This window comes from Haliotis asinina, chromosome 11 (assembly GCF_037392515.1).
Source record: "Haliotis asinina isolate JCU_RB_2024 chromosome 11, JCU_Hal_asi_v2, whole genome shotgun sequence".
Taxonomy (NCBI): domain Eukaryota; kingdom Metazoa; phylum Mollusca; class Gastropoda; order Lepetellida; family Haliotidae; genus Haliotis; species Haliotis asinina.
Genome location: NC_090290.1, coordinates 33,536,451 through 33,552,076, shown reverse-complemented (window position 1 = coordinate 33,552,076; position 15,626 = coordinate 33,536,451). Strand labels below are relative to the sequence as shown.

Below are 15,626 nucleotides of genomic sequence, written 5' to 3'. Positions count from 1 at the left end.
GTAACATTATTCATGGTAAGGTCATCATGATCTCAGAACTTATTGTAATCCTGGTCCCGGAAGTAGTCATTCTGCATTGCTTTGTTACTGTGGCAATGGAGCACAAAAGAACCTTCGCCTTTAGTACATGATAAAAGAAACTGGCCCAGAAAGAACAACAACCTATTACAAGATCACAGGGACTTTTGATGTATGACATAGTAGGATTCTGTATGACTGGGTCACAGCGACCATACTGTGAACATACTGGAACACTGTTCCAGGAAGCCAACTTTCAGTGTACCTGGGTCGCAGTGACTGTACACTGTAAGAACTTGTGTGGTTAGGTCAAAGTGATCTTGAAACATAATGTTACACTGACCTAGGCATTCAACACTCTGTGTGGCTTGGTCACAGAGACTGTAGAGAATGTTGTAATAATTACCTTGAAAACAAACATTCTTTTGCTATGTCACAGTGACCGAAGTGCTGACATTGACCCAAGAAGCAGTAACTCCCTGTAAGGCTAGGTCACAGCGACCTTTGAATGTGCTGTAATACAGTTCCAATAGGTAAAAAGTCTGTACAGCAGGGTCACAGTGAAGATTGAGCTGTGATACCCAAGAGTTGACCCAAAAAGCAGTAACTCCCTGTAAGGCTTGGTCACAGCGACCTTTGAATGTGCTGTAATACAGTTCCAATAGGTAAAAAGTCTGTACAGCAGGGTCACAGTGAAGATTGAGCTGTGATACCCAAGAGTTGACCCAAAAAGCAGTAACTCCCTGTAAGGCTTGGTCACAGCGACCTTTGAATGTGCTGTAATACAGTTCCAATAGGTAAAAAGTCTGTACAGCAGGGTCACAGTGAAGATTGAGCTGTGATACCCAAGAGTTGACCCAAAAAGCAGTAACTCCCTGTAAGGCTTGGTCACAGCGACCTTTGAATGTGCTGTAATACAGTTCCAATAGGTAAAAAGTCTGTACAGCAGGGTCACAGTGAAGATTGAGCTGTGATACCCAAGAGTTGACCCAAAAAGCAGTAACTCCCTGTAAGGCTTGGTCACAGCGACCTTTGAATGTGCTGTAATACAGTTCCAATAGGTAAAAAGTCTGTACAGCAGGGTCACAGTGAAGATTGAGCTGTGATACCCAAGAGTTGACCCAAAAAGCAGTAACTCCCTGTAAGACTTGGTCACCGCAACCTTTGATTGTACTGTAGCACTGATCTAATAGGTAAAACTATGGGTCACAGTGAAGACTGAGCAGTGATACTGACCCAAGAGAGCAGTAACTGCTTTTAAGGCTAGGTCACAGCGACCTATGAATGTTCTGTAACACAGAAAGTGGAAGCAGAAACATTCAGTTCAGGTAGACTTAGTGATAGAAACCCATAACAATCTTTAATGACCCAATTGTTTTAAAATTGGCCAACACTTTTTGAAAGTTCTGAGGAGCACTCTTTCACTGACCAGGATGCCTACATCACTCTATGTATGTCTCTTAGTCTCTTATCTTGGATCAGTTACAAGTTGTTCTTGATCAGCTTTCTCACTCATTTGGTTACCTGTTGACAGTTCGTTGTCGAGGTCCGCTGAATTTGTCATGTCGGAAAGATAGGCTCAAGGCAGAACTTTTTCAGCAGAATCTTTGTTCCACGACAAGACTACAGATGTTCAGATAAAGAGGGACCGAGATACGCTACTCCAGGTCTCTGTGGAGTTACTCAAAATGCAGAAATCCCATCTATAAACTTCTATGACTCAGCAAAGTACTCCAAGATTCGTCCCAACCCATCCAGAACTATGCCAGGGGATTTCATAGCCTTGCTTCCAGAACAAGGGCAGCAGATCCCCCAAGGTTCCTCTTCCCACCTAACTGTCGTATTCCAGGGCTGGGAGTGAAGCCCCTAAACAGTGACTAATTGGCGCCAGTGCGCAGCTGGAAACTTCCACAGCTGTTTCCCAACCCCGACACTGTAGTAGGAGGGAGATTCACTCCAGCTGGAACATTCTCAACTATCGATTTGTGCCCGATCTCCTCAGGAAGGGTTACCAACTACCGATCATCAGACAGCCACCATTGACTCTACATCCAGTCCATCACAGCTACCCAACAGACCAGATCCAAGTTCTTCGATCCACTATGGGTACGTTAAGAAATGTGCAGTTCAGCCTCTCGGTCCAACACCCAGTTTCCAGGGTTCTATTCCCCCATATTCCTGATTCCCAGGAAAAAGTCCAGAAAACCCAGACTCATTTTCATATTCAGTGCCCATTATCTCCAGTGCCCACATCACGATGAGGTGATGATATCTATCGCCTTTCTTTGGATGATTTTGAAGAAAGGGGATTTCCTCATCAGTGGACCGTTCTACCTTTTGGAATTTCTACGGCCCCGTGGCTTTTTACCAGGATTGCCAAGCAGATTACCAGGTTTCATCATCTCCAAGGGGTCATAATCAAGAGCTACATAGACGACTGCATTCACTCTCAGAATGATCCAGGCACTCTCTTGCATTAGTCGGAGTTCAGTATGAGGCTCCTCTGACAACTGGGCTGGCTGTTTCACACTGTAAAGTTGGAACTAGCACCGCATCAGTCTCTTCAATTCATCAGGGCAACATTCAAAACATTACAAGGCATGATGTTCATTCTCCAGATCAGGTGGTTGAAGTTTCAACGTTTTGTTCCGCTAGTTCTGTGGCAGGTCAGGACTTAAAAGCAGTGGCAGGAACTTCAGGTCTACTGACTTCGGCTCAGGCTTTGACACGGAGAGGTCAGCTGCAACTTCGACCATTGCAATGCTTCCAGTGACCATATCTCGTGTTGGAGAACCCTCCAGGAATTGATTATCTGCCCGAATATCATCATCTGTTTCTTCAGTAGTGGCTGGAAGAACAGAATGTTAGCAGGGGAGTTTATTTGAGGCCTTCACACCTACGCATCACTTGTTCATCACTCACAGGATGTAGGGGCCCACTTTTTTCCAATCCTCACAAGGCTCAGGTGTTGGCATCCACCTTGGCTCTTCACAGCAACTGTTCCCTTCATTCCAATATGGAGGGATGCACTTGGCATGCTTAATGGGATGCTACGTGCGCGACCTCTCAGTCAAAGATGTTCACTGCCTGCACCAGTTTGGTCCTCTTGTCCTTTGCACAGACTGCAAGGACAAGTTCCTTGCTGTTATTTATCTCCTTGTAATTTCCAGAATAAAAGTCTGAACTGTTTGCTTGCCTCATAGGTTAGCATTCCTTCAATTTGTTTGACACTATGACATGGATACACTAGCACAATTCTGTATGATGATTCAACTGAAAAAAATCACGTTTCCTGACCTCTACTTTTGAAGCAATTATGTCAGTGAAGTGTGTCATTTTCAGTCTACACAGTTATACTGTTCGTGCTATCAAGACACGGGACATCTGTTTTCCCACAGTTCAGCCATGGAGTAAGTGCATACCATGAAATATGAAAAGTTTAAAAATTTGAAAATTTGAATATAAACTGTATATTTATATACATATCCTATCTCACATTATGCATTCCACTCTTCCTCTCGGCTGTGCAGATATCCACGATGGATTTTCAGTGACTCCAAGAAAGAGAATGATAATTCGGAGATAGTCACATTGGTACTTATACATGCTTCCCACGAGTTGTGAAGCTGTCTCATAATGAGGATAGCATGGAGTGCTTGGGCGAATTGACAAGAGAGGCCTAGAGAGAAAAGTTTACATCGAACCACTCAGTGTCGAAACAAGAGACAGAAGTGCATACCATTATGTAGAATAAGTATATAAATATACGATTCATATTAAAATTTTCAAGATCAGTCAAAGGCAACCAAACTTGTTTAGCGAGAAATTCCTCCCTAATTATGGAACTTATTGGATGTATTGTACTGGGTTATGTCTGAGACAAAATGCTTTATGCAATAAACATCATGTCCAAGCGTGAAGATTTAGGTGATCAAATATTATATGATCACACAAAACGATAGAAACAATAATTTTTTATCTACCTTTGACAATTTTTAGGAATGCTGCTGTTGATTTTATTCATTAGTTCATTCAATTTATTTAATGATTTCCTTGAAACATCGTTAGTTTGCTCTTTGACAATTTCATCCTGGAGCCACTACCAATAATTTCCGAGAATTGTTGTTTTCAAAAACATTGCTGAAAATTGTTTATAATTTTAATCCTGCCAATTATATGTGATAAACTGAAATGTAATAAGTATTTTCAGAAAAACCATTGATTTAATATATGAATAATAAGTTAGGTAAGTTTCTAAAATTAATCTCATTTTTACAAGACTACTGCCTGGCCCCAGGTGGCATACCTTCATAAAGACTGTCATAGTCATCATGTAAACAAGATGCATTCTCATTTGCTACTGGACACCATTTAAGCAAATCAAATGCAGGCTTACTTCATTGCCTGCCTGGAAGTAGATACAGTGATAGGGCTTGCAACTCACATGTGTTCCAATGTGAAAAGATATTCCTGATTTATACATGCAATTGACAAGTGATCTAATCATGATTACAATGATATAATGGATATAGTTTTTTAGAAGTGGTGCTCATCCAGTTCCTGTTTGACTGGCAACAAACGTTCCCATTATTTCAAAAGTAACTCACGACAATGCACATTCAGTCGCACTTGGTGATCTGGCAACTGGTAGTTTCTATCACTGTACATTACAGCGATTATTGAACGTACTAACCATGACCAACTAGGTTTGTTGCAGTACTCAGTTTATCTAGGTCACGGTGAACATGCCCTAGAACACATTGACCCATCCTGCAATGTCACACTGCACTGTGTGGCTAGGTGACAGCAACCTCCAGAAAATTTTATATCGAATGTTGGGGATTTTAACAAGAAATTTGTTATTGGTTAATGATGATGCTGGGTTTCACCCATGGACACTGAGATCAGTGTTTTGTTGAAGGATCAGTGACCTGGGGAAATGTTCCTTACAACCAACGGGGATGTTGCAGCTGATCCTAAGTGATTTAATATAAACTTGAATTTCCATTTTGTTTCAGAATTTCTTCACCTACATGTTTTTCCTTACAACTGCCTGTAGGTAATCATATTGGTATCAGAAACAACAGTGTTGATAGCACAAGCAAATAAAACTGTATAATGTCAAAACCGTCACATTGTCACAGCCAAATTTGTTCTTATATGAAAGTTGAAGTAAACTTTCTGCAGACGGGTCATATTGAGTGCCTACACCATCTCCACAGTTACGCTATACTTCTGTGTGCCCAGCTACACATAATGCATAACAGCAACACAGCCTTAGCTCTTAAGTCGGTTCTAACTCCCCAGTTGTGTAATTGATGCACCCATACTTTTGTCTATAACCTGAAACATGACTCCAACAGCTCCTTGTACTGTAACAGAAACTAAGCTTAAATTTTTAGCTTTCTTTTTGTGACAAATATGCTTATTTATGGCTTTTTGGGTCAACAGATCCTTACGAAAAATACATGTGACCTGTTTTAAGGACAGTAAGTAGTTTGTGGTTTCTATCCTCATAGGATGCTTTCTAGCTTTAAGGATGCCAGGACCAAAGGTCAAGGTGAGCTTCTATATGTGTCTCCGCCATCTTTTGTCTACCTGGTAACTTATACTGTAATCCTTATGCCTATAATGTTAGAATGCCACTCTGCAGGTTAGTGGAATGAGGTTTGATAATGACATTCAAAGAAAGCGTTTTCTGATTAATATCCGAGAATTACATCACCATGATTATGCCAATAATATCAGGGCAAGTGGAAACTTGGTCAGGACAAGTTACTTTAGTGAAGCGGCCCTGTGGCAAGTGGCTTTTAATAAAAAATTGAACCCTTGCTCAAAGAAGCAGTTTTGTGATAAAGATAGGTAAACAATGGCAGATAATGGCCTTCAAAGGAGCACTTTTATGATGAACATCGACAATTTTAGGAGAACAAGCTGTGTTTTCTTGATTGTTCAGTGACACATTATTCCTGAATGATGTCGAGTTCTTTGTTCGAACATTGATTTTCTCAGCACTTGCATTAGGTGAGCAACAGTGCATATGCACTCTTACCTGCACTCTTCACATATATTTTGTATATATCCTTGAAATGTTTCCACCATCTATCTGCTGCTTAAACTATAGCTTGAAATACTCCAACTACTAAATGTGTACAGCTAGCCGAAAGATTTCTCTTGACTCACACAGTATAGCACTGACAATCTCAGTACAGACTGAAAAATGCCATTAATATCTTTGATGCAGTTGATTGTCTCAAGGATATTGTTATCAGTATCTTCAGCATAACTTACTTTTTTCTGTACTAATGATAATGGTATCTTCAGAAAGATTATCTCATCATTACTGATGTAGCTATCTTTAGCAGTAAATGATTTTCTCAGTATTGTTGATGCTAATATCTTCAGTGTAAATGATTGTCTCATTATTATTGATACAAGTATCTATGATTTTAAGGTGTTAGTATTATTGATATTAGAGTCTTTGATTTAATTGTCTCAGTATTATTGATATTAGGGTCTTTCATTTTATTGTCTCAGTATTATTGATATTAGTATCTCAGATTTAAATGTCTCAGTATTATTGATATTAGTATCTCAGATTTAATTGTCTCAGTATTATTGATATTAGTATCTCAGATTTAATTGTCTCAGTATTATTGATATTAGTATCTCAGATTTAATTGTTTCAGTATATTGTTTCAAAGTGTCTTGGATTTTAATGTCTCAGGATTATTGATATTAGTATCTTTGATTTAATTGTCTCAGTATTTTGACATCAGTGTCTCTGATTTAATTATCTAAGTATTAGCCACACTAGTATTTAGATTTGATTGAATATGAAACATCTTGATGTGTATATAATACATAGAAGTAGGTTCAAGCCAATATCATCTTGACCCCATCAGAATAACTGACCTTGACTTACACTACTACCTTCACAAAGTATATCACTCTCAAATGTCAAACTAAGAGACACAAATCATAATTTCTCTTGTAAATAAATCTTGCAAATATTAAAGCCTTCAGTAGATATTATTCATAAATTTAGTCTGTTTACTTTTTTCCCTCACGTAAAGTTTACGCTGTGTTGAACACAGGCTATTTGATGGCAAAGTATAATCTATGCATGACGTCTTTAGACCAATACATCATTCAGCTCATAGTATTCATCATACCAACAGATTGACTGACACCATTGTGTAACTTCCCTGTTCTGTCTGTAAATAAGCATATTTCTGTATCATATTTCACTGCCTCTGAATATATATTTAGGTTTCTCGGTTTATTTATAAGCATCAGCAAGTCTTTGTGAAATATTTTTGTAATCAGGTGTTAAGCAATGCTTTTGTCATAGTGGCCACTTGAGCAAGACGTCAGTCAACTTAAGGTATTAAGCCTTAACAGATTTGGTGGAATATCTTAAGTAATACTGTCAGATAATGTTCATTCCTAGAAGGGGCAATGGATTAGCTGATCTGACAGTTAACAAAAGCATTCTCTCGTCTGGCTGACAACCTAGGCTTGATTCCCCACATGGATACAGTGTGTGAAGCCCATTCCTGGTGTCCCCTACAACGCAGATGGAATATTGCTAAAAGCAGTGTAAAACTGAACTCACTTGTCATTTATGCAAATATCCACTAACAACATGTAGCATGTCGGCTTTTTCCTGACTTCATATTTTTGCTCAAAATTACTTCTCTGATTTTTATTTATAATCAATAGCTATGTATGATTATCAGTCTGAATCACTTGTTGTTAGCCAGCCATATTATGTCTACGGAACGAATACAACTGACACATTCACAGCGTAAGTCATGTTTTGTATCCACTTCCTATTTTAAAACTGAAATAAATGACAGTTCAGTCAAACACAGTGCACCTGATTCTGTGTCGAACAGGGTTCAGAGTTCTGTAGGAGATGAAGATTGTAGCAATGGACGAGATAAAGTTGAAGGTGGAACAGTGGCAGAAACTAGACAAGGGATCTCATAGTATCCTGTGTACCGATCCACAAAGCGTTCATAGAGCTACAACATTCTTATGTCTACAGTAGACTATAGAGTTATGACAGAAGTTCCTGGGCAAAGCAATCATAAGACCTAGACGATTGTAACTCCCATAATTTGAAAAAGACTTGCAACAATGGAAGCTCTGTGATCGCTTGGAGGAAAGAGGCCCTGAACCTTGGACTCCTTTCCCAGCTGTGTGAGTAGTCATGTGTGAAGCTACATCATTTGTCAACCATTTTTCAATTGGCCCTGGATAGTTCACCTTCAAGTGGCCTTAAATATCAGCATTTAAGGGTGTTCTTGAGAGAGCTTCACACGGTTCCGATTTAAAGTGAGATCTTGTAGCAAAGGTGTAAGCTTGGGTGCACTTTGAGAATACTGAGATTTCAGTTGAAGACAGAACTGCCTTGTACAATACTGTTCAAAATGGCAGAAATCTTATATCCTGCACTGGAAGAAAGACCTTCAGAGTCACTTACAATCCCGGATTTAACACATGATTTGAAATTGTGCTAGAATGAACTTGAATGTCTGTTTGAGGGGATAACAATGATGACCTTTTTTTGCGTCAAGTGGACCGGTTGTGTTCTCAGTGTATACACATGCTGATCTGTAGTAACAGTAGAAACTGGGCTGGTATATGTGGGAGCAAGTGCAGGAGAGTCTGTCAGACTTCACACTTGAGTGTACACAGACATTTTATCCCTGAAATGCGGTTATCTTATTAGCAATTATTAAAAATACTTTCTTCTCCAAAAATAAATCCAAAATAGAATAATCTTTACTTTAGTCTAGAGCTGTTACTGTCTGTACTTTAGACATTGTTGTTGGACTACTATTTTTGATCTATTCTTTAGGAAGTGGAAGACTAATCAGTATGATACTGCATTGTATCATACAGTCAAGGTAGTCATTAATATTGCCACTGTTTCCAGTCCGTGAAAGTTTGCTCAAAGGCGCTCTGTGAAGCTTTGACACAAACCTGCTAGTTGTATGCCATTTCAGAGAAGTGAGTAATTAACCTTATAATACTTTAAGTCACTTAGTGTCTGAATGTTCCTGAGATTTCCTGGGATTGAATTCCACAGTACGGCACCATCCTTGGAGAACCTTCTGTCTCGATGAGACCTGGTGCATGTCTTTGAAGGAACTGAAGATTCTGAGAACCTGAACGTAAAGATTGAGATGGATCAAGACTGCAGAAGTATGGTGGTGCTAGGCCATGTTTTGGCTTGAAGATGACAATTAGAATCTTGAACTGATCACACTGGCAAGTAGCGAAGTTCTTTGAGCATAGGAGTAATGTGGTCATATTTGTTATCCCTTGGCATGTAATGGGGGGGATGTAGTCGACGCCTCTGTCTGTCTGTTTGTCTGTCTGTCTGTCTGTGTCTGTAATCATTTTGTTTCCGGAGCCTAACTCAAAAAAGGTTCAATATTTTTAGACCAAACTTGATAGATATAATGATCTCAACATATAATTGTGCCTTTTGCTATTTACAGAGTTTCGGCATTTTTAATTTTTTTTGTTTTTCCATGGAACATTTTGGTGTTAGTCTAGTGGTGGAGCAGGCTTCGTTTCCGGAGCATAACTCAAAAACCGCTCAATATCTTTCTGCAAAACTTGGTAGATATATGTGGCAGACCCCAAAGTGGTGCCTTTTGCTATTTACAGGTTTATGTGATTTATTATTTTCTCAGTTTCCATGGAAACGGTTCGGACTTAGTCTCCAAATGGAGGGATGTCCTTCGTTTCCGGAGCAGAACTTAAAAACCATTCAATATTTTTCTGCAAAACTTGGTAGATATATCAGTCGGAACCTAACATGGTGCCTTTTGCTACTTACAGGCTTTTGTGATTTTTTAGTTTCTCAGTTTCCATAGAAGCGTTTTGTACTTAGTCTCAAAAGTGAGAGGAGTGTTTGGTTTCCGGAGCAGAACTCAAAAACTTCTTAATATCTGTCAGTGTTACTTGGTAGATATGTGTGGCATACCCCAAAGTGGTGCCTTTTGCTATTTACAGGTTTTTATGATGTATTATTTTCTCCGTTTTTATGGAAACATTTCTGACTTAGTTTCAAATTGGAGGTATGGGCTTCGTTTCCGGAGCAGAACCCAAAAACCGTTCAATATTTTTCTGCAAAACTTGGTAGATATATCAGTCGGAACCTAAAGTGGTGTCTTTTGCTACTTACAGATTTTGTGATTTATTATTTTCTTAGTCTCCATGGAAACATTTTGGACTTACTGTCAAAAGTGAGAGGAGTGTTTGGTTTCCGGAGCAGAACTCAAAAACATCTTAATATCTGTCAGTGTTACTTGGTAGATATGTGTGGCAGATTCCAAAGTGGTGCCTTTTGCTATTTACAGGTTTTTATGATGTATTATTTTCTCGGCTCCATGAACACGTTGCTGACTTCGTTTCCGGAGCACAGCTCGAAAGCCATTTCATATCTTTCAAAAGATCTAGGCACTTATATGAGATAGATCTTGAAATGGTGACTTTTTTTTATTACAGATGTGTGGCATTTATATTTTTCGTGAATTCCATGGAAACAATTCAGATTTGGTCTAAAAACACAATAAGTAACTGTCAGATGATTTGACCTTTCAGATATGTTGGGGCCGGGGGGATATGTCATCTTCTGATGACTCTTGTTCGTGATTTCCACAGAAACGATTCAAACTTATGATCAAGTAACTGTCAGATGATTTGTCCTTCCAAATATATTGGGGCCAGGGGGATATGTCATCTTCTGATGACTGACAGCCCATGCAGTACTGTACTCTCTGTTATCGATGCTGCAGTATAGTTATACAGTTATGAAGATGTTTAGTGTGCTTGTTGTGAGGTTTCACTCCTGCTTCATATGAGTCAGTAAAATCTTGAAAGGCAAGACTCCAAATCTTGTCGCGTACTAAAAGCTGCTGCAAAAAAAGACGCAAGGTGACATCACAAGTGATCATCAAGCCTGCACAGTCAAGTTAAACCTGAAAATACCCCTTGAGTTGAATGCTGTTGTGTCATTTAAATCATGTATGACAGATAGCTAACCAATCAGTAGAGGTTTTTCATTCATGCAACTGTACTGCATGAGTTGAAGTGTGATATTTAAAAACTAACTGCCTCGTTGTGATATGCTTGGCTATGCTTCAACAAACAAGTGGCACATGACATGTCGCTGACATTGAGCACTGAGGTAGACAATGTGCTGTTGGTTCAGTCCGTGACGGCACCATGGTGAGGGCAATCAATGATGATATGATGTGAAGTTGATTTTAGGGTAGATTCTGTTTGTTCTGTTTTCTATAGGAAACTATAGTGACATACAGGTTGAGTGGCTTCATGAATTGATGCAGCAAGTTTGTCGGCACATCTGTTACCAGCACTGTGTCACTTCCTGGTCTAGGCGGCTGACATACTGGCGTTATAATAACCATGAGATGTGTACCTGCAGCATGCATGGTATGGTTGTCCTGAATGTGGCACACAGATACAAGCCAGTTGCCAATGAAGAGTATAGTCATGTGTGGTCAGGCCAGCAGGGTCCTTCTGCTGTCTAGTCAAATGCGGGGATTCTGTACAGGTAGGGCATATTAGTTCTGTACAGGTAGGGCACTTTGGTTCTATACAGATAAGGTGCACTGGTTCTGTGCAGGTAGGGTGCATGGGTTCTGTACAGGTAAGGTGTGTTGGTTCAGTGCAGGTAGGACGCATTGGTTCTGTACAGGAAGTGTGCACTGGTTCTGCACAGGTAAGGTACATTGGTTCTGTACTGGTAGAGTGCATTGGTTCTGTACAGTTAGGATGCATTGGTTCTGTACAGATAAGGTGCATTGTTCTATACAGGTAAGGTGCAGTGCTTCTGTGCAGGTAGAGCACATTTGTTCTATACAGGGAATACACTTAAGTTCTGTACAGGTAAGGTGAGAATTGGTTCTGTAAGGCACTTTAGTTCTGTACAGGTATGGTGCATTGTTCAATATGGATAAGGCACATGTTCTGTACATGTAAGGTCCATTGGTTCTGTACAGGTAACTTCCATTACCTTCAGGACGGGAGTTTCACTGGTAGGTTAAATCTATCATTGGGTGTGATGTTTGCATCATGGCAAACATGTATCATTGATGCATGCATAGATATTTATCTTTAGTCTAAACTTTTTGTGGTAACTGCAGACAGGTATTAGCTAAAACAGTCACGTGTGATCCATGGTCACAGTTAATGGGATTATTCTGTGGTTGTCTACCGAATCACAGCACAAAGGTGTGTCCTAAGTGGAAGGTCATCAAACCATTGCCTGTATATATGCGAGTCAAAGGAGGTCAACATGTGACAGTTGTTGTGTGGCAATGTTTTCTTCATATAGTACACATTAGAACCTGGTGGTGCAGGTCGGAGTGACATTTCACCAGGTCAAAGCAGTATACCTGATCACTGAAGGAAAATGCTGTAGTAACTACAACAGGTACTCTGCTTCATACATTTCAGTTTTACGTTTTGTTACATACATTCATTTTGTAGTAAGACCCTGACCCATGACTATTATTCTTCAGTATGTATTTGCAAGAGGTCTGTATCATTGTCGCTTGAAAGTGAGAATCTCATTTCCTATTTTTGTCGGAGGAAATAGACATCCCTGTGATGTCACATAAAGCAGCTTGAGTAGTTTAAGACAAAGATCTCATTAAAGTATCAAGGGTGTTTTTATTTCAAGAAAGTAACTTGTCCTGACTAATTTTCCACTTGCCCTGATTTTATGACACAATGCTTGATGTTAGTGTTTACTGGACTCCCTATCAAAGGGTGATAATTTCAGTCTCTACCAGCTCTACTTAGTTATTATTGCAAACTTTAACAGCTTCATTATGAGAAGATATGAAATGAAATCCAAGATTATTTGCAGTTTGAAACCATAAGTGGAAATTATCTAGTAGTCCACAAACATGTAAGATACCATTATTTGATAGACCAAGATGAAAACTGACATGTCCCGGGGGTTGGGCAATGGATTTTTTAACCCCTGTGTGACATGGAATAATGTTTCAAACAATGTTTTTGTCTATCCCTAAGCCCAAAGTCAAAACTGCAGTCTAAACAAGGCTGTCGAACATGATTCCAAGAGTACAAAGCAGCCTGCCACTTCACATTTTGAAGGTCAAAAACAATTGCATAGAACTCCAGTGCAACTGCATGAATGCTATTCATGAACATGATGAATGTTTCATGTTTTCAATCCTCATCATAACATATATCCTACAATATTTTGTGAGTACCCACAAGTGTGAGTAGGAAGTAATTTCCAGGGACGTTTTGGGTTTGTATCACCATCTCTATGGTAATGGTAGTAAGGTAAACTGTGATGAAGAAGGAGATACACTGTCATGTAGACGGAGAAAAAGCTTGGTACAGAAGTCGTGGCATGCTTCAGATGAGACTAGTGTATGTATGTGTGTCTAAGCCATGTATCATGGCTCCCCCATCTGTTCACACTACAGCCAGACTGCCTCTCATTACGGCAGACTAGGAGTGATGTATAACATAGATAGCATGATGTCATCTGCACACTCAGTGTGATGTTCAGGAAATTGTCAGTCTGCCTCAGGTCATATCCTATCCTGCTCCTTTGCCCAGACACTGGTGACTAAACTGGGTTCCAACAAGTCTGGACTGATTGGCCAAGTGTCATTAAACATTGTTGTGGGGCCTTATTCACAAATCAGTCATTTCTGTTATGACCTCTTGCAACTTGGTAGTTTATTATGAGCTTATGAATGTTGTAGCCGCCACAAACACTTTGTGCATTGGAACTCTGATCTCTTTGGATTTTTTTTGAGGGGCGGGGTCACTATGATAATTTCATTTTGGGGACTACAGGGGGTTCAAATATCCCATCGCCCGATGCCCAGGACTAGTCAACTTTCATTTCAGGCAAACAAATAATGGTGCCTTACTTGTCCATGGGCTACTACATACTAAGTACATACGGTTTCAAACTGCAAGTAAACTTTAATTTCATTTCATATCTGCTCATAATGTTACTATTGAATTTCACAATAATAATAAAGTAGAGCTATCGTTCTTTGATATTTATCACTCTTTGGTAAATAGTCCAGTAAACATTAACATCAAACATTGTGTTTTAAAATCAGGACAAGTGGGAATTAGTCAGGACAAGTTACTTTCCTGAAGTCACTTGCCTTATGGCAAGTGGTTTTTTAAAGAAATTTTTTAACCCCGGGTCTATAAGTGAGTTTTTCTCTGATTTAACTGGAGAGAATGGCTACAGCGTGTGACCCACCATAGAGGTGATGTTCATACTATCAATGCTCAGTTGGCTGGGACTGAATTTGACATGAAGTTGATGCTCAGGCTTGTTTGTCTTGAGTAATCATTTTAGTATTCATTTTTGGGCTTTGTGTTCAGAAGAAACAAATGTGGAAAGGATGTGTGTTGTAACGAAACACCTTTGTCGCATGGTGGAATATGGCGTGTTAAGAATAATGTCTGATGCATTATTTGTTTTCCTTTTAAATGAATGTGATGTTAGGCCTCGTTGTTTTGCCTACCTAAGAGCTCATTTTCTGTAACTCAGTTACCCAAGACTAGTAAGGCAGGCAACAGAATGGAGCAGTTGGTTTAATTGAATCAGTGTCGAGGCGGACATGGAAGACAGTTGCAACTGAACCATCAATTCTAATTCACAGGGCTATGTCTTGTCGCTGATTTTAATTAAAATTTGAACTTCAAAATGAATGAATAATGGCCTGTGTGGGGTTAAAATGAGCATTTTCAATTATTTCATGACAAAAAGTGAATCTCTCAACGGTTGGGAAGTAATGTCCGTTTGGTTAGACTGATGACATGCAATACCCCATCTGCCATCAATTTCCCCACAACAGACTCCATTTAGAGGATTTAGCCCCTGTAGTCACAGTGAAGAAATAGTGCCAGGACAATTAATTTGTTGTGGACAGTTACCTCATGCTTTGTTGATGGTACATGGATAGGGAGCACTAGGGAGAATACACTTAGAGCAAAAGACTGAACATGCAGACCCAAGCAAAAAGCATTCGGACACTTTACACAATTTTATGGACTTAAACGTTAATTTAGCATAGCGTAAATGATTTTCTTGAATTTGATTTTTGTAAGACCTTGGCGTGAACTCCTTTAACATGGTGGCCTATGTCAGTGTGCATTGTGGGAACAATACGTAAGCTGATAAATGGAAAATTGAACAGAAATTATGAATGATAGCAGGGCAGAGATGATTTCCAATTTGCCAGTCAAAAGGCACACTTCCTTTATTTTACATCAGTTTATCAATGTTGGCATAGATTTATTAATGTTGGCATAGGCACACTTCCTGTATGTTACATCAGTTTATCAATGTTGGCATAGATGCGCTTCCTGTATGTTACATCAGTTTATCAATGTTGGCATAGATTTATTAATGTTGGCATAGGCACACTTCCTGTATGTTACATCAGTTTATCAATGTTGGCTTAGGCACACTTCCTGTACTTTGGGTGGGATAGTCATGTGAATAAATCATTGCCTTGTCATGCTGAAGGCTGGATTTGATTCCCCAC

General features: G+C 39.4%; 1 protein-coding gene across 7 annotated transcripts in view; it reads left to right on the top strand.

Moving 5' to 3' along the window:
• Window positions 1-15,626, top strand: part of LOC137256600 (ecdysone receptor-like) — a 129,803-nt gene that overhangs the window by 88,898 nt on the left and 25,279 nt on the right. For 2 of the 7 annotated variants that reach the window (XM_067794481.1, XM_067794482.1), the window contains exon 3: window positions 5,470-5,507. The exons of 4 other annotated variants lie outside the window; for them this stretch is intronic. In XM_067794481.1, coding sequence (XP_067650582.1) covers window position 5,507 — 1 coding nt within the window. In that variant the 5' untranslated portion in view covers window positions 5,470-5,506. Of the gene's footprint in view, window positions 1-5,469; window positions 5,508-11,460; window positions 11,618-15,626 lie in introns of those variants that run through there. One more of the 7 variants, XM_067794475.1, reaches the window with a different exon arrangement.